General features: G+C 41.1%; 1 protein-coding gene and 1 long non-coding RNA gene across 2 annotated transcripts; one reads left to right on the forward strand and one right to left on the reverse strand.

The window, feature by feature from the left end:
- Positions 1-6,538: 6,538 nt before the first annotated feature.
- SRSF3 (serine and arginine rich splicing factor 3) lies at positions 6,539-13,995 on the reverse strand. Its single transcript, XM_077754895.1, has 6 exons — positions 13,884-13,995; positions 12,073-12,280; positions 10,676-10,810; positions 8,434-8,472; positions 8,109-8,195; positions 6,539-7,953 (listed from the first exon to the last, which is right to left on the reverse strand). The coding sequence occupies exons 2-6, from the start codon at positions 12,276-12,278 to the stop codon at positions 7,926-7,928; spliced, it is 495 nt and encodes a 164-aa protein (XP_077611021.1). The 5' UTR covers positions 12,279-12,280; positions 13,884-13,995; the 3' UTR covers positions 6,539-7,925.
- A 126-nt stretch (positions 13,996-14,121) lies between these two features.
- LOC144224073 (uncharacterized) lies at positions 14,122-17,604 on the forward strand. Its single transcript, XR_013332903.1, has 3 exons — positions 14,122-14,345; positions 14,831-14,913; positions 17,432-17,604. It is a non-coding gene; the product is annotated as an uncharacterized LOC144224073 (long non-coding RNA).
- Positions 17,605-24,244: the final 6,640 nt, after the last annotated feature.

The raw sequence follows: 24,244 nt of genomic DNA on the forward strand, positions 1-24,244 counted from the left end.
GGATGCTTAACCAATTTAGCCACCCAGGCGCCCTGAAAAACCCATTTTTAAAAGAGCCATCCAACAATGCTCTAAGCCTTCATCCTCTTTCCCACCTCCCTATATTCCTGTGACTTCAGAAGCTCCCTTCTTTAAATCTGCCTAGATCCTTTTAGCCAGAGGTCTCTCTTAACCTTGGACTCCTGAAATCAATCCTTTCAATCTGGCCAAAAGACTGAAAAGCTGGTAAAGGACCAGGGTCAGTGGAGGCACACTGCCAGTATGTACTGGGGAATGTACGAAGGAATCAGGGGCACTCTTGCCTACCCAGCACCATAAAGGACTCAATTTCACTAAACGCCATTCCTTGGGTATTTACTGCATACAAGTGTAAGCCTACCACACAACAGCTCTTTACTAAGCAGTGTGTCATCACATGTGGAGTACTACATTCCCAAGATATTAACGGGAAGCAGTTGTTTTCTATTCCTGTTCCACGGATAAAAAAATGAAACCCTAGAGATTATCTAGCTGGTCCAAAGTCATGAGCTAGAAGCAAGGAAGCCAGAATTCCAATGCTGGCTGCTGACTTCAAAGCCTGAAGGCCTTAAGATTAATGCTGCTCCCTGAAACTAGCATTGGATTAGCCATTGGAGCAGTCAGTCCTTGTCCCAGCTCTGCCAAGGTACCCTTGTGTGACCTTGGGCAAATCCACCTTCTCACCTCTCACCGTAGGACTGGATTATGTATTCTAAGACCCCTTCCAGTTAACCCACACCTGGTCCTGCAATCTGGGTTACACCATTCCAGCTGATCACTACCGGACTGCAACCTTGGACAACTTGCCCAGCTGTCTCTGTACTTCAATCTCAATAAAGTGGGATGATCATATCCACCTTACGATTAGTTATCTTAATCATTTTCTTCCCGCCTACTGCCGTCAAATCCCAAGTTAGCCCTGGTTTAGGAAACTGTCTTGGACGGATGCACATGGTTAAGTACTTAAACCTTTCCTTTCATCCACCTGTTGAGAATTAATCATAATCACCTAAAGAATGGAAGTCTTCCAGGTCAGTAGACTGCAGCTGCTAGTGGACAATTAAGTAGCTTTAATCAGGGTTCCCGGATGGCTCAATTAAGCATCCAACTCTTGATTTTGGCTCAGGTCACAATCTGAGTCATGAGATCGAACCCCATGGCAGGCTCCATGCTGATTAAGAGTCTTTCCCTCTCCCCTCCCAGCGCCACACTCTCTCAAAAATTTTTAAATAGCTTTAATCAAGTCCACTGTCAAAATCTTTTTTTAAATATTTATTTCTAATAGAGAGCGAGAGCAGGGGAGGGTCAGAGAGGGAGATACAGAATCCGAAACAGGCTCCAGGCTCTGAGCTAGCTGTCAGCACAGAGCCCAATGCAGGGCTCGAACCCACAACTGTGAGATTAGGACCTGAGCCGAAGTCAGACGCTTAACTGAGCCACCCAGGCCCCCTCCACTGTCAAAATCTTAAGCAATCATTGAGATGGGCCTGCTTTTCCCACCAAAGCAAATAAGAAATGTTGCACAACAGACTCCTAACTTGAGCCACCCGGTTTTGAAGCCAGAGAAGGCACTCTGTTCAATCTGCAATAGCCTTATCCAGCCATGGAATTCTGAAGTGTTCCCCCTTAGAGTCCATTAAAAAATAAAAAAATCAAAAACAAAAAAAGAGGGGTGCCTGGGTGGCTCAATAGGTTTAAAGTCCGACTTCGGCTTAGGTCATGATCTTGCATGGGTTCAAGCCCCGTGTTGGGCTCCGTGCTGACAGCCTGGAGCCTGCTTCAGATTGTCTCCTCCTCTCTGTCCCTCCCATGCTCATGCTCTCTCAAAAATAAACATTAAAAAATATATATATAAATTGTGCCTTTTTCTCTATTAGGTTGATAGTTAACAAGGCAACTGGGTGGCTCAGTTAAGTGTTCGACTTCGGCTCACGTCATGATTTCATGATTCATGGGTTCAAGTCCCACATCAAACTCTGCACTGATAGTGTGGAGCCCGCTTGGGATTCCCTCTTTCCCTCCCTCTCTGCCCATCCCCAACTCGCGCTCTCTCAAAAATTTATTTAAAAGGCCCCCCAAATTTACCAGTCCTTGCCTAGAAAATGCCACACATACCAATGTTGCTCTCACATTCGAGTTAAAACCAGGGTGATGTCAAGACTAGGACACTGGAGTAGCCATAGCAACTAGCCATAGCTTCAAGTCACTCACAAGATTAATAATGAACTTAAGACACAACATCAGTGTCAACCTATTCACAACAGAACAGCTTGTCTTCCACAGACGAGGACACCATGGACATTCAGTGGTCCTTTGCAAGTAATCTTACCTGTTTGTGGCACCTGCCCACACAATGGCCTGTGCTGTGTATTTTAGTATGTACAGCTCAGATATGTGGGCTTCAGGCATGTAAAAAGGAAAAAGCTGGACACATAGTATTTCTTGCTGTGTAACTTTCTGATCATGGGGCACCTGGGTGGCCTGGTTGGTTGAGCGCCTGACTCTAGATTTTGGCTCAGGTCCCATCTGGCTCCTGAGATCAAGCCCTGCACCCAGCTCTGTGTGGACAGCATGGAGGCTGCTTGTGATTCCATTCTTCCCCTGCTCATGTTCTGTTCCTCTCAAAATAAGTAACTGTTCATCACATATACCTTTCTGGATTGGCGNATGTACAATTTACACTTTTTACCGTGAGTATGTTCTACAATTAAAAAGAGAGGCCCCAGGGGCCCCTGGGTGGCTCAGTTAAGCAGGACTCTTGAGGCTCGGGTCATCTCACAGTTCATGAGTTTAAGCCCCACATCAGGCTCCATGCTACAGTGCTGGGCCTGCTTGGAATTCCCTGCCCCTCTCCTGTGCTCTCTCAAGAATAAAGAGAAGCCCCAAATCCTGACAATCATTGAATGACAATGAAATGGCCATCTTATGAAGGGGCTGAGAAAGCTAAAGTGCAGAACAGAATACAAGGGCTTTCAAGTCAAGGCCGGCCTGGGTTATAAATACACTACTTGTTTAGTAGAATGAGGAATGACATGTGAGGAACTTCTTCCCTAACAGTGGTATTCACTTCTCAAGTGGTTCAACATTACAGGAGAAAAAGGCCTTGCATAAGGTTTAGCAGATCAGTACTCAAAACACTTCCTTTCCTGACAAGCATCCTCCCTGAAGCACCCAGCACTCTAAGGCAGCTGTCAAAGCTTCGGTTCTAGCCCCTTCCAAATGATCGGTGTTCATCCACTCCTTACTACCCTCTTAAGAGGTCAGCATCTGATCCAAACCTCACTTCTGGGGAGCCAGTTTCATGTCCAGTGGACGGTTACATACATTGCCAATTGAAGTCCAACCAGGACTGCTGCTCAATTTCTTGTCCCCATAGAACCCAACAGCTGGAATGCAGGAGCCAGCCATTAATGGAGTCAGACACTCCCCAACTTCTGGGGGTCCTGCCAGGACCATGTTGCACGTTATTTTACACCTGTTTCTTTGGCAGTGCAACTGAAGGAAAGTCAAAATTCCTGACTTTAAACGACTTCCAATTTATGGATATAGAATTCCTTACCTCCAAACCCTACCTACTGCAATTTGCACACTCCACTGCTTACTCCCCCAACTTCTACTTTATGATGAAGGTACTCATTTCTTCACCTGATTCCTTATAGCCCTTGCTTATCACTGAGCTCTACCTTTAGTCCCCCTAACACCTTGCCATCTGACCCAACTCACTTGTTTTCTTCTGCTGCTAAGGGACTTTACAAAGATCCCTCAATTGCACCTCACTCCATGTCCAAAAGCCCTTCTCTTAAGGCCACATGAAGCCCTACACCAACAACTCTTTAAATCATTCTAACCTAAAACGGGTGAAACACCAAGAAGTTAGTGAAGCTTAGGTCTTACACTCTTGAACTAGGTCAGACAAATACTACTTTCTAGATATTGAACTGCTATGTGCATTCTGGTACCCAATTCTACTAAGTCCCAGGGTCTTGGACTACCAGAGGAGAAAAGTAGGACACAGGAACAATTAAATGACAAATTAACATTGCAGTTTGTAATTATTTGTAAAGCACTCTTGCTGAAATTTAAGTTTTTAATCTATAAAGAAATCCTGGAGGCGGAGAGCCAGCTGGAATGGGTGGAGTCACAGCTGCTTAAGCTTCAAACGATTTAAAAATTGTTTTGAGGGAGTGATTCAAAAACTGCTAACTATCAAAAGGTAGCTTTTTATACTGATTTCCTTTTCCAAGTGACAACGCACATAAAAGAGCAGCTTTAAGCACTTCCCCCCACCCTTGGCTTTGATTTGCAGTTTGGGTGGTAAACCACCACCCTGGAAAGGATGTAGACTTGCCCCATACAAAACCTGAAAGATACATACTGAAATAAAGATGCCACTTACAAGTGAACAGGATTTTAAAAGGAAGGAGTTAGGGGTAACCTGGCTGGCTCAGTGGGTAGAGAGGACTTGGCTTGAAGTCATGAGTTTGAGCCCCATATCAGGCAGCGATTACTTAAAAAATAAGGGAAAAGTCACCTATGTACTATTTTTCTGGAAAGCTCAACTGTGCTCTGGAAATAGTGGCATATTCTCCATATAAGAACCTTTCCAAGTGACTAGGAACAAAGTAACAAGATTTCCAGAAAGTTTCACTTCCTGAAGACTAAGTACATCCCTGTACTAAGGTGTAGCAAGGGCACTAATGACCCCATTCTAAGACTTCAGTAAAACAATCGTAATACACAAGGTGTTATGTAGGTCACAAAGAATGGAGGAAAAACTAAGGATAGTATCATAACACATGTATTTCATGTTGTTAGTTTGGGAAACTTGTTGGCTGTTGTGTTCTGAATAGTCAACAAGAACTGGGATATTAAAGGAGTCTAAAAACAGCCATGAATTTCTGCAATCCCAATAAAAACAAATCAAGCAGTGATAAGGTTTATCAAAAGACAAATTTTCAAAGAGAACCTCAAGTGTGCTGTACAACTGAGTTCTTTAAGTATCCAAGGAATCTTTAATAAGATGAAGAAAATTTGTGTGGAAACTGAACTCAACACTATCAGTTGTTTTGATAAAAATATACTCCAACCCAGTTTTTCTTCAGCTACTTTAATTATAAAAGACTTTTGTTCTCAAAAAAAAAAAAAAAAAGAAAAAGCCAGAAACCAAGTCTAGTACAAAAATATACAACTGGAAGACATTACCACCAACTAGATCTGTCAACTAAATCATGTTGAGGATTCTGAAAATAAAAACAAAGTACTAAGCCAGTGGTTTTATTTAATCAGGGATGTTTATCACCTAAAACTCTTCAGATTACACAGTGCTTTATTGCTATAAAAAAGTAAATGAGCCTGGAATCAGGCTGTGTATATTTTGAAAAACTTCTGTGATCGACATCATTCCTGATAAAGCTCTGTACTAATATGAACCATATTAAGAAAAACCAACCAGGACTTCTCATCCAGATACAGGGAGTCTAATGAAAAGAGGAGATGCCGTCAAATGATCACACCTTTGTAAGGAAATATTCCAAGTACATAAACAGTAGAGAAGAGGTATTTACAATCTGATAAAATTCAAATTCCTCTATTCATCTTCACCTTTCTGTTTAAGACATGAAGGTCTGAAGTAACCCACAATGAAGTGAGAACTATTATTATTCTGAAAAAGCATAAAAAAACTGCAATCCTGGTTTCCTTAAGTTAATCACCCAGGATTAGCAGTGGCCTCTAGTGAACACCTATAGTCACTACACCAGAGGTCAATTTTTGTCACTGACCTCTTGCAGTAAAAAACTCTACTCAGGACCCAGGACAAAATTGGCTAATGAAACTTAACAATTGATGAAATTACAGTAGCCATAACTTTTAATGGCCACAGTTAAATGCGCAATGTAAGGTTTTAACAGTTTCTATCCTCCATATTTCTTGTCACAAGCCATAAAACTGCTGGGACTTCTGGTTAACGTGACTGCAAATTTGGCCTAGAAGTCAGGATAACTCCCTGAGACCAACTTTATCTTAGGTTCTGTATTTGTTATGAGCCACATTATATCCATAACCTATCTCCTTTTAACAGAAACCCAATTTAAGACTTTGCAAGTTGTATACTTGCCAAAAACGTCCGTACCCATGTCCGATGTTACTGACATACCATTATTACCTCCATGACCTCTTAGTATCTTTCCTTGTTCTGATCAAGAAGTTTTAAAAAGCTAGTAGGAAAATGCCAAAGACAAAAGGCCCAAAGCCAGACTCCCAGTACATCAACAGTCTTTAAGTATCTTCTCTAAGGCTTACCCAGAATCTGAATTCTACCTTGTGACACCAATCTTCCTTCATATGTATCTGCATGAAAGGTTAATAAGGACCACTGGAAATAAGATGTTTAGGCTTTATACCTCAAAGTACCTTTATAGACTGAACTCAATGCAGTGACTTCTTTCAAATTAAAGAAAGTCAGTATAGCATAATCCAAAACTATCTGTAAGTAGCACACTTAAGGAAACTAAGCCACAAAGACTGTTGCATTATGATTTAATCTAATCGCACAAAAATTTAAAATTACAACTCCTCTGGATTTCTAAGAGGAAGGTTATGCATGCCTCCATATTCAGTTCTGCACTGTTACATTTGAACCATATAGTGAATTTTACATCATGATGGATCAATTTAGAATTTCCATGCAACACCTCGAATTATATAAAATGGAAGCGATTTTAAAGCTTTGTGGAAAGGTCTCATGCTAATGATAAAGCCTTTCTTATAGGCCACTTTGGGTTATAATGTACCAGGTTGCTATACTTTAAAATGTTGGTCACGAAGTATCGTGGTCTTTGAACTGGCTCCTACTCCTAAAAAAGGTTCCCTACAGCCTCAATTGTTTTCTTCTAAGATTTGTGTAACCAACGGATTTCCATGGGACAAGAACTATGGTAATAGTGGGTTCAACTATTAAACAATTATGCTAATATTTTATTAATTCAAAAAGCACTTTACAAGAAAATATAAGTATGGCTTCCAATAGGAATGTTATACCTGGACTTGATACCAAGCTCACAGATTTTAGTTTTGCAAGGAAAAACAGGCTTTCAGGTTAAACAACAATTTGTAACCAAAACTTTAATCCCAAGGATTCTCACAAACATATTACAAATGACAGCATGAAAAAAAATCTTGCACAGTAACTCAAGGTTCAGCTCTACAATGTACCCTTAAACTGCCAGGACATTGGTATTTTGAATAGTTTCGAATTTCCAAAGAGAGAAGGTTTACAAAGAGCTGTGTGTTCATATACAGCTATTGTGTTAAGAACGAACTTATGACCTAAAACAAAAATAAAACGGTCTTGAAACTTCCAATTCTACACCAACTGGACCACCTCTGCCCAGTACGAAGACTAGTTGGACTTTTCTTTTAAACCTCTAACCTAATTAACAGTGCAGCTTAATTTTTACCTGCTGGCTTGTGTTCACAGCAGCTCTTAAAGACTGCTTGTTTAATTACAACTGCACACACACTGTTACCTCAGCGACGGAAAAACTCTTCGTTCAATTTTTGCCGGTTTTGTCTTCATAATATGAAATGTCAAGCTTTAGCTGGGCAGGAGTTAATAAGAGGTTTATTATCAGTGTATTTAAGACTAAACTTCAAAGCAAATTCAATTTTGCTTAAGGGAACATTGTAAAGTAACAATTCTTAATATTACATGCCTCATATGATCCATTCAAATCATAGAGAATTACATCTTTATGTGTCACTGTTCAAAGACAAACAAATGTGAACAGCTAAAACATCTTAAAAATGCACCAAGCTTATGAAGTCTCAAACAAAACTTGAATTTTCTGTACATACTCCTGTCAAATGAAGTTATTTCCTGTACACCACTCCTCTTGCAAACTGGTCTTCTATTTCCTTTCATTTGACCTAGATCGGCTAAAAGAAAGAAAACCAAAAATTACATACGTAACTCAGTGACACAACTTGAAATTTTTACGGCAAAAACAAGAATAATCAAAACGGCTTAAGAAGATCACCTTCTGTTTTTAGTACGACTTTTTAATCAATGATCAAATCATCAAAGATCTTACCTACGAGACCTAGAAAAGGATCGGGACGGCTTGTGATTTCTCTCCCGAGACAGTGATCTCTCTCTCCTCCTATCTCTAGAAAGGGACCTATAACCAGAAGAAAAAAAAAATCGGGCCATTCAGAATTATACACAACAAATGTCCTAAGTCGTCTTCAAAAACTAAAAGCTGGTTCATTCATACAACTTATTAACAATGGCTCTATATGCTACTTGATTCAATACTAAAGCCAGTCTTCTTCTATTAACCACATCATTTGGAAAGCAGCTTAGGAAAAGCAGAAACACGGTTTTCTGAAAACGTGGCCAAGAAAGTAGTTATTTACCTGCTCCGGCTACGGGAGAAGCTTCTCCGTCTTGGAGATCTAAAAGCAGAAATAGGAAGATTAGGCTAATTGTCAATTAGTATTTATGGCGTGAGGCATTTCCCAACTTTTCAATTTCACTGTTGGGCCCAGTGAATGTGCCGGAAGAACTGGCACCCATCGTCCAAAAACAAAACAAAACCAATAAAACAAAACAAAACAAACGAAAAAAAACAGAAAAAAAAACCAGAAAAGAAAAAAAGGCACAGAAGGATTAAGGAACCAAAAGCTCAAGTGAAAAGCAGGTATTCCAACCATGGATTCACTTTAACAAAGAATGCTTCACAGCAGATCTGTCCAATGCAAAACCTCATGTCAAACTAACTTCACTACCCAAACACCACACCAAAATAATAGTCCCACAAGTAGTTCCAAAAACAGTACCATAAACCAGTATTTGGAACCCATGCAAACCTATAAGTCCATGACAAGACTTAGGTACCAGGTGGATAGTGTAATTTGGTGAAAACGCGCTAGGTGTAAATACTGATGCCATTAAGTGCTACATTAGAACTGCATTTGTGATCGTCACATTAAAGAGTGTGTTTAGGCTTATAAAAATTACCTTAGCTTGGCCCACTTTACCCCCAAAATTTAAAATTTGAAAACTGTTAGTAAAACCATTTAAAGGTGATAGGATTCAACAAATTTTGCTAGAAAAGAAAGCTAAATCTGTTAGGAGTTATTAAAATTTTTTAGTTTGGCATCTCACACATGCAAATAAGTTTCACCTGAAGGTCTAGTTACATTATGAGTTCCCTATCACCCTTAAAAGTTTTATTCAAGCAATATATATGTACGTTACCATTCAATTATGCACAGCCAGCCTTTGATCCAGAAAAAAGAATTACTTTAAGCCGCTTACTCCTTATTTTAACCAGCAGTAAACTGTATAAGCAGGAAAAACTTACTAGTTTTGGGTTTCAACAAGCTAGAAATGGTGAGGTGAGGCTGCCGGACTGACGGCCAGGAAGAATTTGCTGAAAAGGTTTTGCCAGATGTTGCGTTGGATTTAGTTGGTTGGCGAAGGGGGTGTTGTGGATTTTTCCTGCTTTTTTGTTAGCCGAAGGCTGCTGCTGTAGTTGTTGTGAAGACATTTGGTAAATAAACAGCTGAGCTGATTGGCCAGGAATGTGTGGGCGGTCGAGGTGGCTGCTGCCGATTTGGTTAAGGTTGGAGAGAAGGCTGAGAGAAAACAGCATGCTCGGGAACCAAAGGGCGGTGCAACCTGACGACTGGCCATGCCTGGGTCATGTGAAACGACACCAGCCAAGCTGAATGGGGCGCGCTGGTCACATGACGCTGAAAGGGCTAGTTGACTGGCTAATGCAGACTCAGAGGGTGGTGAGAAGAGACATGATGGTGACTCTGTAACGGGGTTCATTTTTATTAATAGATGGACCAAAAAGCACAAAAAAAAAATGAAAAACAAGCCATCAGTACAACCATCTATTTAGCTAACAAATACTCTTTATTATGATGGGCAACAGTGTGTTGTTTTGTTTTTCAAAATAGCAAAAGGGGCAAGATTTTGAACTCCTATCTCCTAGAAGGACTTCACTCACCTGTAAGAGGTAAATTCAGTCCTATAGAAACTATTTTGGAGGTTTGCGGAGATGTGGAGTTAGTATCCAGACAATACTGCCTGGTCCAAGAATGATGCCATTTTCAATTATAAAAAAACTGAAATCTCTCCTATTTGGTTTTGAAGAACAGATGACTGGGATTACTTTTTTTAGCCCCCTTTATCGGTCAGTGACTTAAGTTAGTTTCAGAATGATTTCTACTTTACCAGTTTTAACATTACAACAGCTGCCTGTTTGATAAATACTACAATCGTGCTAATAGTAGAAAACACATTTTTGTGAAGAGCTAGAGTTGAATGTAATGTTTGTCATTATGGAGTCAAGAAATGGAAAAAGGCCTAAATTGAAGTATAAGGGAAGACTTGGAAAGATGCAACTAGAAGATGAACTAGAAGATAGATCCAAGATAGAAGTTACTGACTACCGACATGAACAGTGACCTAAAGACAAAAGCCAACACTCAGCACAACTCACATACCCCAAACTACACCCAGCAAATGTTTCATAAAAACCTCTGATTCTTCAAAGTTTAAAACCCACCAACAAACTTTGAGAGAAATACCTGCTCCTATTAGCTACTCCATTACACCAATACCTCTAAACACGCTCTCAAGTACCTGCGACGAGGTGGAGGACTCCTTCTCCGATAATCATCTCGAGGGCGACGACCCCAAGAAGGAGGTGGACCACGATTTCTACTTCTCTTTTCACCATTCGAGAGTTCCACTCTGACTCGGCAGCCACATAGTGTTCTAAAGGAAAAAACATTACTAAATTTCAAAGAGCCACAGTAAGACAAGTATATTAAAGCAAAAAGAAAGCACTCCTACTTAGCCTTTTTTGCAAAGTACACACTTGAATGTCCATAGACTCCTTTATAGCAAAAGGTTTTTCTAATAAAGAAAACCAACTTCCTTATGCTTTGTTAAGAATCTAATCACTGGGCTCAATGTTAATTTGTTAAGTTACAAAATGTGAAAACCTCAGGGTTCATCCTCAAAGAACCAGTTCATGTGTACATTCTGGGGACTTCAAGGTCCCAGCAATTGCTTACAGATCTTGATCTTACTACTCTGTACTTCTTGGTCTTTCTCCTCCCCACACAACCCCAATTCTCTATGCCAACAGCAGCAAACAGAAGCATTCTGGCCATTTAACATCACCATCTCCCCTCAATCATCACACCATAGCTAACACATTAAGAAACTGCATTTGAGAATAGTCGGAAAAAAGTTATCCTCCACCTCTTCATCGTTCCACTTCCGTTTAGATAAACCATCATTATTTGGACAGTGATTGGGAAGAGGTGGGGACCTGGAAAAATGTGGTTTCTACAATCTGCTTGGATAAATGACCTTCTATACAGCATTACAGCCAACCCTCAGACCCCTTAACTTTTGGATCTTAAAGATTAACCATTTCCCTGGTTTCCTGAAATCCAGTTGTTTTCCAACAAGCAGGGAGGAGAGAGAGAAGGGCAGCATGTGGTCACTCTCAGGACTCTCCTGTTACTTATCAACCATTAATGTGACACTGTAAACACACACAAATAGCTACACATTCCACACTTCCTAAATATTTCAAACATGTAAAACATAATGGTACAATAAAGCCCAGGCAGCCATTTTCCAACTACAATAATCAGTATGTGGCCATTCTTACTTGAAAAGATAGCTGATTTCACAATTGTTTCAGAAAACAATTCAAAAGTGACACCACAGGTGACACTTTGTGGAAAGTTTAGATTAAATGCTTCAACCACATTTTGGATGCAAAAATCCACCAAGAGTAGACAATTCAACTTATTTTCTTCAGTGGCCACTTGAACAAAAAGTATTTCCTACCAATCTCCAATAAAACATTCTTTTTTCTTTGCAGAAAAAGCTTGTTAAGTCTCTAGTTACAGTAACTTCAGATAGCCATGAAGTCACCTTTAAGTCACATAGCCTAAGAATCTTAAATATTAAAAAGCACAAGCAACATTATTTATCATCAGCATCAGTCGTTAAATTACCTCCCATCTAGCTCTCGGACAGCATCAGCTGCATCTCGGGGATCTTCAAATTCAACAAAAGCAAAGCCGGGAGGGTTTCTGGCAACCCACACACTTCTGAGTGGTCCATAATAGCCAAAGGCTCGTTCCAGTTCAGTCTTGTTACCATTGTTTCCCAGATTACCTACGTACACCTTACAGTCCAATGGACAGGAATCACGATGCATTTCTGTAATTAAAAAAATATATACCCCAAATGTTAATCATTTACCCAATAATCTACACAACGTAAAACAGATCCTTAGAAAACTGCAATACTAAAAACCAATTACCCTTGAAGCACTCATTCTTAACTTGTACTTCTAACTACCAGGATGCCAACACAAACTACATTAAGAAAAAAAAAAAAAACCTTGAAAAATTGCGGGGGGTGGGGGTGGGAAGCACTGAGGGAGCATTTACTACAATCTGGGGACTGTCAGTAACTTTACCAAATTACTACAACTAATATCAAAGACAAAAATACTTAGAAAGTAGAGTAACTTGTGCAGAAGCAAATCCTACAGACATAACCAAATCGAACATTACTTAATAGTTAAGGCTAAGCCACTAGAAAAGGGGTATTAATGTGCCTTCATAAGCAAAAACTTAGCCAGTTTCATTCCTCGAGTGTTAGGAATCCAGACACAAAAGTGCACACATTCCAATTCTATGTATATAAAATTACCAACAGGTAAGTCCAGAGGCAGATTAGTGGTTACCAGGGGCTAGGTGAGCGGGCAGGGGAAATGAGTAACAGCTGCTTAATGGGTATAGTTCTCTTTACGGGTAACAAAATTGTTTTCTAACTAGACAGATAGGAGGGGTGCACAGCACTGGGAATGTACTAAATACCACTTAACCTCACACTTTAAAAGGAAGTTCATGTTAATTTCGGGGGCGGGGGATTTCTTAGTGCAAAAATTTACTGCATTTTAGGGGCTTATATTTGATAAACCTTCAATTACAAGTCACTCCCACAACGAATCTGATGAACCTGTAGGACAGATTCCATTGTAAAGAGCAGAGAATCCAGTAACTCAACTTAAGGGCTTCTCATAAACACCACGTTCTTCCCGCTCTGGGCTATCCAAGTAAAAACAAAACAAAACAAAACAAAAAAAAAAAACGAGTCCAGACACATCCTATTTGCATGACCCCACCCTTGTCCCCACGAGTGCCGAGACCAAACCATTGCTGGAGATTAGTTTTTTAAAAACTTAGCTGTGAGCAGTTTCAGGAGTAAAGTATCAAAAGCAGTAAACAGCTACAAGAATAATGCGGGTCAAGGAAGACCAATCGGTTTTAAAAAAAAAAAAAACTCGGTAAAATGTAAACGTCAAATTCAAATACGATGAAAATATAGGTTACTACACAAACCACGTAATATGGGTTGAAAGGTCCAGTCCTGACTCCTGACTTCAGAAAAAAATTCCTGAGCTTCCGAAGAAAACGTGGAGGGGGGGGGGATGGCGCCGTAAATTGAAAGGCCGCGGCGCGGAGTACAATTTGGTTACCGGCAACCCCCTCGCCCCAACTTTCGGGTTATCCCACTTCTCAGCTCACCACCACCACCCACTTCCCCCTCGCACAGAGTAAGATCATAAACACCCCACTTCGAGACCGAGGTCCATTCTCTGATGGGCCAGGAGCCCCCGCCACCGCCCCATGCTGAACGTCACAAAATGGCGGCGGCGTCTCTTTGTCTCAAGCTGGCGCCATTGGGCCTGGCCCCACCGCGATCCTGTTAAGTGCCGTTTCCCACTACACTCCGTTAGCCGCTGGTCTCTTACCGAAATCTGGGGTTAGAATGCGGACGCCCAAATCCACACACCCTCGGATGGGTCTTCCCGCTTCCCGCTCCCCTCCTCCCCGACTCCCACAGATGCTCTCGCTGACCTGGCGTCCACGAAATGGCGGACCACCGCCTTCTCCTCGCCCTTATTTATAGGCCATACTGAAGTCACGTGATTGGAAGGGCTCGCCCAATGAGAGGCGGAGGAGGCTGTGACGTAGCGGCCAGCGGCGCAACGAGAATCGCGGTTGCTGGGAGCGCGCTCTGGCGGTGCCGCCTAGTCCGGGGAGACTTAGCTGCCGCGCTCCGGTCGCCTCAGGCCTGGGCTTCCTCGGGAGTTCCTGGTGGCCGACCTCCAAGTTACCCTCAATCCCCTCTCCCTGGTCTCCAGATAGGCTGGGGTTTCGTAACACCACTGCCGTTACTCCCAAACACTGGTAGAGCCATTTGCACCAAATAAGTAAGATTTAGATATTAAATGAATTCATTACTTAATCGTCGACAACGGTTAGACTGGAACTAAAAGCATCGCGTTTGCAGACAGGCTTCAGAGTTGCTCCCAAGGTCACTAGCTCGGTGTGTGTGACCCAACTCCCACCAAATTGTGCCCGCCCACGCCCCACACTCGAAAAGCCGGATCCTGGAAAGTCGGCCCNCAGGATTTGGCAGAGAAGGGTGGCGTCCTCCTCCCGGACTGTTCAAAGGTTTCATACAAACTCAAACGCAAATGAAACTGGCCAGGCCATCTGGACGCTCACCTTTAGCCAATAACAGTAAAAAGAAGTTCCAGAAGAAGAATTCGTTTTAGTTCTGGACCCCCAAACAAATGTCAGGAAGGGTACCTATGGCCTTTCTCCTGGAAAAGCCGGCCTGCGTATTGACTTGGGGGTGGGGCTGGGGTTCCTGGACCCCTCACACCTCCCTCTGTCTATCACTTCCCCCTAGGAAAACAGCCACAAGAATAATTCACTACTGGGAGAGAAATAGCGCAATCGTGCTCGAAGGATCGCTAACATCTGTCTGGAACTGTGAGTCAAGCTACGAAGTTAGTTTGGTGCCGCAAAACCTACTCCCCTCCCCCTCCCCCTCCCCNGCTTTCAAGAAAAAGAAAACTGATAGCTTGTATTTACCGTCACAAAACTGAAAAAGATGTGCCAGTATTTACTTATCACTCCCAGATATTTTCTTTCGAAGCCTTATCTCGCGGCTCTAAAGGGTTTATCCCTGGGCGGGGAATACAAAGATTTCATCGCTCTTGAGCCTTCGTTTTCTCACCGTAAAATAGGAATTTCATACTGCAGGGAAAGAGGAGGAACGGGTCTGGAGCCAGGGCCTGTGCTGGCCTTACCTGGGGTGTTTCCCAGGTGAAGGGAGATTCTAGGAAACCCTTTCTGTTTCTCTTCTTACTTTTCTTTCCTTCTGGAAATGTTTTTTTCTCTCCTGGCTCACTTGTGTTGCCTCCATTCGATCCCCTCCTCTGGGTAAGCGTTTGTCCTGTTTTAAATTTTATTTTCTTCTGCCAAAGCAAAGGCTTTGCAGTGAGACAGTCCTGAATCTGGACTATCAAAGTCCCACGACCGCTTACTGCTAACATGTCCTGAGAATCCTTTACTTTGTCTCAGGATTAGTTCCTTCTGTAAAATGGTTTAATGATACCAGCCCTGCAGGGTTGTTACCTGCTGTCTCCTCTCCCAGAAACTTCAGCTTTTGTCTGCGGTGGTCACTCCTGCATTCCTGGGGCCTAGGAACAAATCTGACACACAGCACATAAACATATTTTATTATTGAATTACTTAGAAGAAAGTACAAGTGTAAATCACCTGACAATCTCTATTCAAAAAAAAAACTATTCTCTTCAGAGAATATCCTATTCTTTCCCACCATTTTTCCTGTTTTTTGGTTTGTGGGTGTGTAATGCTAGTCTAGCATTCATCTTTCAGTGGAGCACTCTTCCCTCCAACTGTATTCCAGAATACATTTTGAACCTCCTCTGGCCATCCACACACACTTTCCATCTTCTGGTAACTGCAGCCAAGTGGTAAATTATCCATTTAAATTATGGATTATTTTAATGTTGCTTTAAATGAATTCAATCACCAACCACTCTTGTCCAGATCCTAGAAGCACATGATGCTTCAAAGGGACATGTCAGTATTTCTTGGTAGGGACAAGGAATGGGGATGTTGTAGTAAACATCTCTTGATTTCATTTAGGGAACTACCTTTCCAACAGTAGACCATGGTTTTGATTCAGGTGTGGCTGGGTTCATGAAATCATTACAGTTCTTAGCAGCCCCTCCCCACCCCAGTTAATTCAGGAATGGATGAGTAATCCAATCAGATCAGTCAGCTGGTAATTCTAGTCCTGCCGTTAGGCCGACCAGAGGTGTGCTCATTTCCTCTGACTAGTGGGTTCCTGAGCCAGGGCAGCCATCTTGTTTCTAGAGGGAGGAGGCAGCCTTAGTGGATCCAACCTACAGGGAGGGAGAGAGCTGAGAGATGGGAAATAAAGAGCCCTGAAACTCTTGTCTAATAAGCCCTGAACCCAGTTCTACTTTTGTAATTCCCTAATAACATACATTCAGTAACATTTCACCCAATTTGCCTAAGCAACTTGAGTTGGGTTTTTCCCCCCTGTCATTTGCAAACAGAAAAATTCCGGGGCGCCTGGGTGGCTCAGTCAGTTAAGCATTCGACTCTTGGTTTCAGCTCAGGTCATGATCTCATGGTTTGTGAGTTCATCCCAACGTCAAGTTCTGGGCTGACAGTTTAGAGCCTGGAGCCTGCTTTGGATTCTGTGCCCTCTCTCTCTGCCCCTCCCCTGCTCATGCTCTGTCTCTGTCTCTGTCTCTCTCTCTCAAAAGAAATTTAAAAATTTTAAAAACACTAAAAAAAGAAAAACTTCCAAACACAAAAATTACTCTGACACCGACTTTCTCAGTACCTCAAATTGAGAACCATGGCCCTGAGTTTTCTTCTGATTCTCAAATTCACCCGTTACCTATTCACTAAGTACTGTTTTTTTCAAGAAAAAATATTACTTACAGCCAGGCATTAATATATATGTATAAGAATTAATACTGTAGGGGTGCCTGGGTGCTTCAGTCTCTCAAAATAAATAAATAAACTTGAAAAAAAAAAAAGAATTCATACTTTAAATATTGTGATTGACTTCAAGTATCCAAAGGAAAACCTAATAAGAGCCTGGCCCATAGCAATAGTTCATTACCTGCTTGGTTCAGTGCCTGTCTTGGCAGGAGGCAGATGGCACTCTCAACAAAGAGTTAACTGAAGAGGTAATTATTTAGAGAGGCGCAGGCAGGGCTAAGGAAACCCACTTGGGAAGAGGTTACTCTCGGTGGTGGGGTGGTGGCTGCGGCGCTTAGACCCAATGAAGCAAGGAAGGGAGGAGGGTTATCAGAGGCAGCCAGATGCTAAAAACAGAGGCCACTAGGGCCTTAGGTAGAGGAACTGCAGCTGCCCAGTTGTGGATGGGGAGCAGGGATGGTTAAGGGTGGAATAACTGTGCTAATCTCTCTTCCCACAGTCCCATCTTATAATGGTGACTTCTGTTGCCCGAAAGCCACTGGAAAACCCAAGGACAGGAGAGCTGAGTGGTGCAAAATTAGAGGTGAGCTTCCCAGCGACAGAGTAGAGCAGAAAAGACCAGAAAACGGATTCAGGGCTGTGTTATCCAATAAAGCCGCCACTGGACAAACAGCTATCTGAGTCCAATTTTTTTTTTAAACAGGAAGTCTATATTTCTTTATGTTTATTTATTTTTGAGAAAGAGAGAGAGGGAGACACAGAATCCAAAACAGGCTCCAAGCTCTGAGCTGTCAGCACAGAGCCTAACATGGGGCTCAAACTCACGAGCCATGAGATCATGACCTAAGTCGAAGCCTGATGCTTAACAGACTGAGCCACCCAGGCACCCCTATTTGAGTCCAAATTAACACGTGCTGTAAATGTAAAATACATGCTGGATTCCCAACACTTAATATATTTAAAAAAATGTAAAATATCTCATTTTTATACTGATTATATGTTGAAATGATACTTTTTTGATGTATTGGGTTAAATATATTATTAAAATTAACTTAGGAGTGCCTGCCTGGCTCAGTCTATAGAGCATCTAACTCTTGATCTCTGAGTCATTAGTTCAAGCCCCACATTGCATGTAGAGATTACTTTAAAAAAAAAAAAAAGAATAATTATAAAAGCTTTCCATTTTAGATACCTGGCTGGCTCAGTTGGTAGAGCATGCGACTCTTGATCTTGGGATTGTGAGTTCAAGCTCATGCTGGGTGTACAGATTACTTAAAAATGATAATAAATAAATAAAAATAAATAAATGGGGGCACCTGGGTGGCTCAGTCATTTAAGCTTCCGACTCTTGATTTTGGCTCAAGTCATGATCTCATGGTTGGAGGGTTTGAGCCCCACATCAGGCTCTGCACTGACAGCTCGAGCCTGCTTGGGATTCTCTGTTTCCCTCTCTTTCTGGCTGTCCCCTGCTCTCTCTCTCTCTCTCTCCCTCCCAAAAATAGACATTTTTTAAAAATAAAAAAATAAAAACTCATTTTAGTTCCATTCCCTTGACAATTATTTGAAAATAGTGTTTCTGAGGGCACCTGGGTGGCTCAGTCAGTTAAGCATCTGACTTCGGCTCAGGTCACAATCTTGCGGTTACTGAGTTTGAGCCCCACATCGGGCTCTGTGCTGACAGCTCAGAGCCTGGAGCCTGTCTTCAGATCTGTGTCTCCCTTTCTCTGACCCTTCCCTGCTCGTGCTGCCTCTCTCAAAAATAAATAAAACATTTTTAAAAATTAAAAAAAAAAGAAAAGAAAATAGTATTTCTGATACTTTTTAAAAATGTTTTATTTATTTTTGAGAGAGTGAGACAGAGACAGAGCATGAGTGGGGGAGTGGCAGAGAGAGAAGACACAGAATCCAAAGCTGGCTCCAGGCTCTGAGCTGTCAGCACAGAGGCCAACACAAGGCTCGAACNAATAAAAAAATAAAAACTCATTTTAGTTCCATTCCCTTGACAATTATTTGAAAATAGTGTTTCTGAGGGCACCTGGGTGGCTCAGTCAGTTAAGCATCTGACTTCGGCTCAGGTCACAATCTTGCGGTTACTGAGTTTGAGCCCCACATCGGGCTCTGTGCTGACAGCTCAGAGCCTGGAGCCTGTCTTCAGATCTGTGTCTCCCTTTCTCTGACCCTTCCCTGCTCGTGCTGCCTCTCTCAAAAATAAATAAAACATTTTTAAAAATTAAAAAAAAAAGAAAAGAAAATAGTATTTCTGATACTTTTTAAAAATGTTTTATTTATTTTTGAGAGAGTGAGACAGAGACAGAGCATGAGTGGGGGAGTGGCAGAGAGAGAAGACACAGAATCCAAAGCTGGCTCCAGGCTCTGAGCTGTCAGCACAGAGGCCAACACAAGGCTCGAACTCACGAACTGCAAGATCATGACCTGAAGAAAAGTTGGATGCTTAAGCGACTGAGCCACCAAGGCACCCCTGATTCTGATACTTATATCATTTAAGCTTCTTGTTTTAACCTAATTGCTTTGATAGCTTGATAGCTTTTCTATGGTTTTTTTTAAAATATAATTCCCTGAAACAGTTTTTTGGATCCTATTACGTACTTAACACTTACTCATTCGAAAAGCATTTATTAGGTACCTTCTATTTTCCAAATGCTGAGATGGATTTGGAGGACAAAATAGCCCAAAGAGAGCCTCGGGCTGCTGCCATCATGGAGCTAAGTTCTAATACAGGGGGAACTAGAGAAAGAATCACACAAGCAGTTGTGAAATTATTTATGGGGAAAATTATCTAGAGAAGAAAATGATGCCTGAAGAATATATCATAGGAGAGAGTGGCCTGATTACGTAAACCAAAGAAGGCTTCCCAAAAGAAGATACGATTGAGAAAAAGCAGCAGGTCAAAATCTGTGAGAGGCATGAGAATGTTCCTGGAAGAAGGTACAGAATGTGTAAAGTTCCTCATACTATATATGTGTTTATTCATATATCAACAAGAATACCAAGTGCCTACGAAGTGCTTGCAAAGAAGCAAGGCGAATCAGTCACAAATATTTCACAGCTGTGAAAAAGGATGAGTTCACACCATTTATGACAACATGGATGGACCTAGAGGGTATCATGCTTTGTGAAATAAGCCAAACTAAGAGAGACAAATAGCATATGATTTCAATCATGTGAAATCTTAAAAACAAACAAATGCCCAAATGAATAAAAAGCAAAACCAAACCTGTAAATACAGAGAATGAATTGGTGGTTGCCAGAAGAAAAGGGGTGAGGGAAGTGCAAACTGAGTGAAGGGAAGTGGGAGATACAGATTTCCAGTTATGGAATGAGTAAGTCCCGGGAATAAAAGGTACAGTGTAAGGAATAGAGTCAAAGATAACTATTGCCTATAGTGCCAGAAGGTAGCTACACTTGGGGTGAATATCGCTTAATGTATAAGCTCTTGGAATCACTATGTTGTATTCCTGAAACGAATGTAACATTGTGGGTCAACTACACTCAAAAAGGTGTTTTTGCTTTGGATTCTCATTCTCCCTCTCTCCCTCTGCCCCTCCACTATTCTCTCTCAAAATAAATAAACTTTAAAAAAATGAGTACTTACTATGTTTCTTTGTGGCAGGCTCAAAGAGCTGCTACAATGCTACATTAGAAGTATGGACACCAGGGGTACCTGGGTGGCTCAGTCGGTTCTGTGTCCAGCTCTCGGTTTCAGTTCAGGTCATGATCTTGTGGTTCGTGAGTTCGAGCCCCATGTTGGGCTCTGTGCTGACAGTGTGAAGCCTGCTTGGGATTTTCCCTCAGTGCCTCTCTCTCTGCCCCTCCCACCTTCAAAATAAATAAACTTTAAAAAAGAAGGAGGGGGGGGAGGGGGAGAAGAAGGAGAAGTAGTATATATACCTTTACCCTCGTCCACATAGATTACATGTGGCTACTGGACTTTTTATTTTCAAGGGGAGAGGGGCTCTTGTCCCTGAAAAGGAATAATTAATTAACTCTGGTGTTTTGATTAATGTTAATCAGTTTCAAATTCTTGAATCCAGTTTTTCTGGTATGTTTAAGCTAAACTTCTAATCATTGTCATCTTACTCTCTAAAAATCTAATGTTTCTTAATAAGATCAGTAATTCTTCCTGTCCTTAGGTAAATCTTAAATAGAATTAGAAGTTTGGGGCTCCTGGCTGGTTCAGACAGTAGAGCAGCACTTGATCTTGGGTTGTGAGTTCTACCCCCACGTTGAAGGGAGAAATTATGTAAAAATAACATTTTTTAAAAAGGTGATAGAATCAGAAATTAATCAGAATTTCCCTAAACGACCTTATTCACACACTTGACTGATTTAATTCCTTTAAATATATCCAGCAACATTTAACTTAATTTTTTTCATATTCATTTTTGAGGGGGAGGAGGGGCAGAGAGAGAGGGGGACAGAGGATCTAAAGTGGGTTGAGCTGACAGCAGAGAGCTTGAACCTATAAACCGTGGGGTCATGACCCGAGCTGAAGTTGAACACTCAACCAACTGAGCCACCCAGGAGCCCCAACACATCTAATTTTCTGAAACATTGCAAAGGTCTATTACAGCAGACTGAAAATTCTAACAAGCAAGATCTTCAGTGTTCATGGATTGAAAGGCTTTAATATTGTTAAACTAGCAAGACTACCTAAAGCAGTCTATGGATTCAACGTAATCCCTATCAAAATTCCAAAGGCCTTTTTTGCAGAAATGGAAAAGCCAATCCTCAAATTCATATGAATTTGCAAGAGGCCCCAAGTAAATAAAAATAATATTAAAAAATAACAAAGTTGGAGGACTCACCATTCCTAATTCCAAAACATACTACAAAGCTTTGGTTACTCAGTTGATTGTAGTATTAGCACAAGAATAGACATATAGACCAATGGAATAGAATTAAGAGTCTGGAAATAAACCCATGCATTTACAGGCAGCTGATTTTTGGCAAGGGCCAAGATTACTCAGTGAGGAAAGAATAGTCTCTTCAACAAGTGATGTGACAACTGGATATCCACAAGCAAAAAAACAAAAACAAAAATGTTGAAATCCTACCTCACATTGTATTAAAAAAATTAACTGTGAATGCATCAACGAGCTAAGTATTAGGTCTAAAACCACAAAACTCTCATACGAAAACATAGGGCTAAATCTTCAAGATCTTGGATTTGGCAATGGATTCCTAGATATGACACCAAAAATACTAGCAACAAGAAAAATAGTTGAAGTTCGTCAAAATTAACAATATTTGTGCACTGAAGGGCATTATTTAAAAAGTGAAAAGGCAGCCGCTGTGTAATAAAGAATTTGTCTGGTCAGTGTTCCGAGTTCCTGACACTGAGCTTCTAAAACCCTTGGAATTTCCTGAGCAGCCACATGATTAGATGGTTAGGATTTAGAGCCAGGCCCTACCTACTACTGGGAAGAAAGGGATGGGGGTGGGAGCTGATGATCCAGTCCTGTAGCCAGTGACTTAAACAATTAAACCTATGTAAACAAACTCCGATTAAAAACTCTACACTGAAGCTCAGTGGAGCTTCCTGATTGGTAAATATATTGATGTACTTGAAGAGTGATGCACTGTGATTCTATGATTCTGTGTTGGGGATCCTCCCAGACATTCCCTTAGGCATTTCCCTAGTTTGTTCCTCCTGACATATATATATCACATGTTTCATTTATTTATTTGTAAGCAATCTCTACACCCAACATGGGGCTCGAATTCAGGGCCCCAAGATCAAGAGTCACATGCTCTACCGACTGAGCCAGCCAATAGCCCCATGACCTATATTCTCTATAATAAAAATGGAACAGCAAATAGAGAGGTTTCTTGAGTTTTGTGAATCAGTCTTGTGAATTACCAAACCCAGGGAGTCATGGAAACCCCCACATTTGTAGCCACGTGTTTGAGAGTGCAGGTAGCCTGGAGACGTCCAGATACTGAGGCTGGTGTCTGATGTGGAGTCATTCTTGTTGGGAGCTCTGCCCTTAAACCTAGGGTTTCTGATGCTAACTTTGAGTGTCTGGTATCAAAGTGAATTGTAGCAACCTGTGTTGCAACAGGTTGGGGTTGAAATGGAATAACAGCCTACAGAGTGGGAGAAAATATTTGCAAGTCATGTATCTGATAAAAAAAAATCATATATCTGGTAAGGGTCTAATATCCAGAACTGGCATAGAGCACTCTGACAACAACAAAAAGATAAACAACTCAATTTTAAAGTGCCCCCTCCCCCGCTCACACTGTTTGTCTCTCTCAAAATTAAACATTAAAAAAATAAAAATAAAAAATGGCACATGAGAAGATGCTCAATGCCATTAGTCATTAGGAAAATGCAAAATAAAACCACAGTGAGCTACAAGTTCATACCTATTTGGGTGGCCATAATAATAATTTTTTAAAACAGATTTCTTTTTTTTTAAGTTTATTTATTTTTCAGAGAGACAGAGACAGCATGAGCGGGGGAGGGGTAGAGAGAGAGGAAGAGAGGGCATCCCAAGCCGGCTCTGCACTATCAGCACAGAGTCCAAGGCAGGTCTGGAACTCATGAAACTGAGATCATGACCTGAGCCAAAACCAAGAGTCAGATGCTTAACTGACTGATCCACCCAGGTACCTTACAGTAATATATTTTTTTAGGAAAATAACAAATATTGGTGAGCGTGTGGGGAAATCAGAACCCCCATATAGAGCTAGTGGGAACGTAAAATAGTACAGCTACTCTGGAAAAGCTTTGCCATTCCTCACAAAATTGAACATAGAATTACCTTATGACCTAATAATTCTACTTCCAGGTATGTACCCCCAAAGAATTGAAAATGGGCACTCAAAACAAGCACATGCATGTTCACAGCACCAATTTTCACAATCGCCAAAAGGTAGGAACATCTCAAGGGTCCATCAAAGGATAAACAAATTGTAGTATATATATAGTATAGTATATAGAGTATATATACTATACAATATATAGTATAGTATATAGTATACTATATATATGGTATACTATATATATGTATATGTATACTATATATACTATATATGTATAAAATGAAATGATTCAGCTATAAAAAGGAATAAAGTACTGATATATGCTACAAAATGATAAGCCTTGAGTACACTATGTTGAGCAAAAGAAGCCATCACAAAAGGTTACATATTGTATGATCCCATTGATATAAAATATTCAGAATGAGTGAATTCGCAGAGATAGAATGCAGGCTGGGGAGCTGTCAGGGATGAGCCAGCCGAACACACAGAAGACAGTCAATGTTCATCCGAAATGAGGACGAAA

The sequence above is a fragment of the Crocuta crocuta genome, unplaced genomic scaffold, assembly GCF_008692635.1.
Source record: "Crocuta crocuta isolate KB4526 unplaced genomic scaffold, BGI_CrCroc_1.0 scaffold132, whole genome shotgun sequence".
In the NCBI taxonomy this organism is placed as follows: domain Eukaryota; kingdom Metazoa; phylum Chordata; class Mammalia; order Carnivora; family Hyaenidae; genus Crocuta; species Crocuta crocuta.

Coding starts and splice junctions, on each gene's coding strand:
- SRSF3 (XM_077754895.1), bottom strand. CDS start 12,278: ATGCATCGTGATTCCTGTCCATTGGACTGTAAGGTGTACGTAGGTAAT. Junction 10,811..12,072: donor GTCCGAGAGCTAGATGGGAG/GTAATTTAACGA, acceptor TTTTTCCTTTAG/AACACTATGTGGCTGCCGAG. Junction 8,473..10,675: donor AGTCCTCCACCTCGTCGCAG/GTACTTGAGAGC, acceptor TTCTGCTTTTAG/ATCTCCAAGACGGAGAAGCT.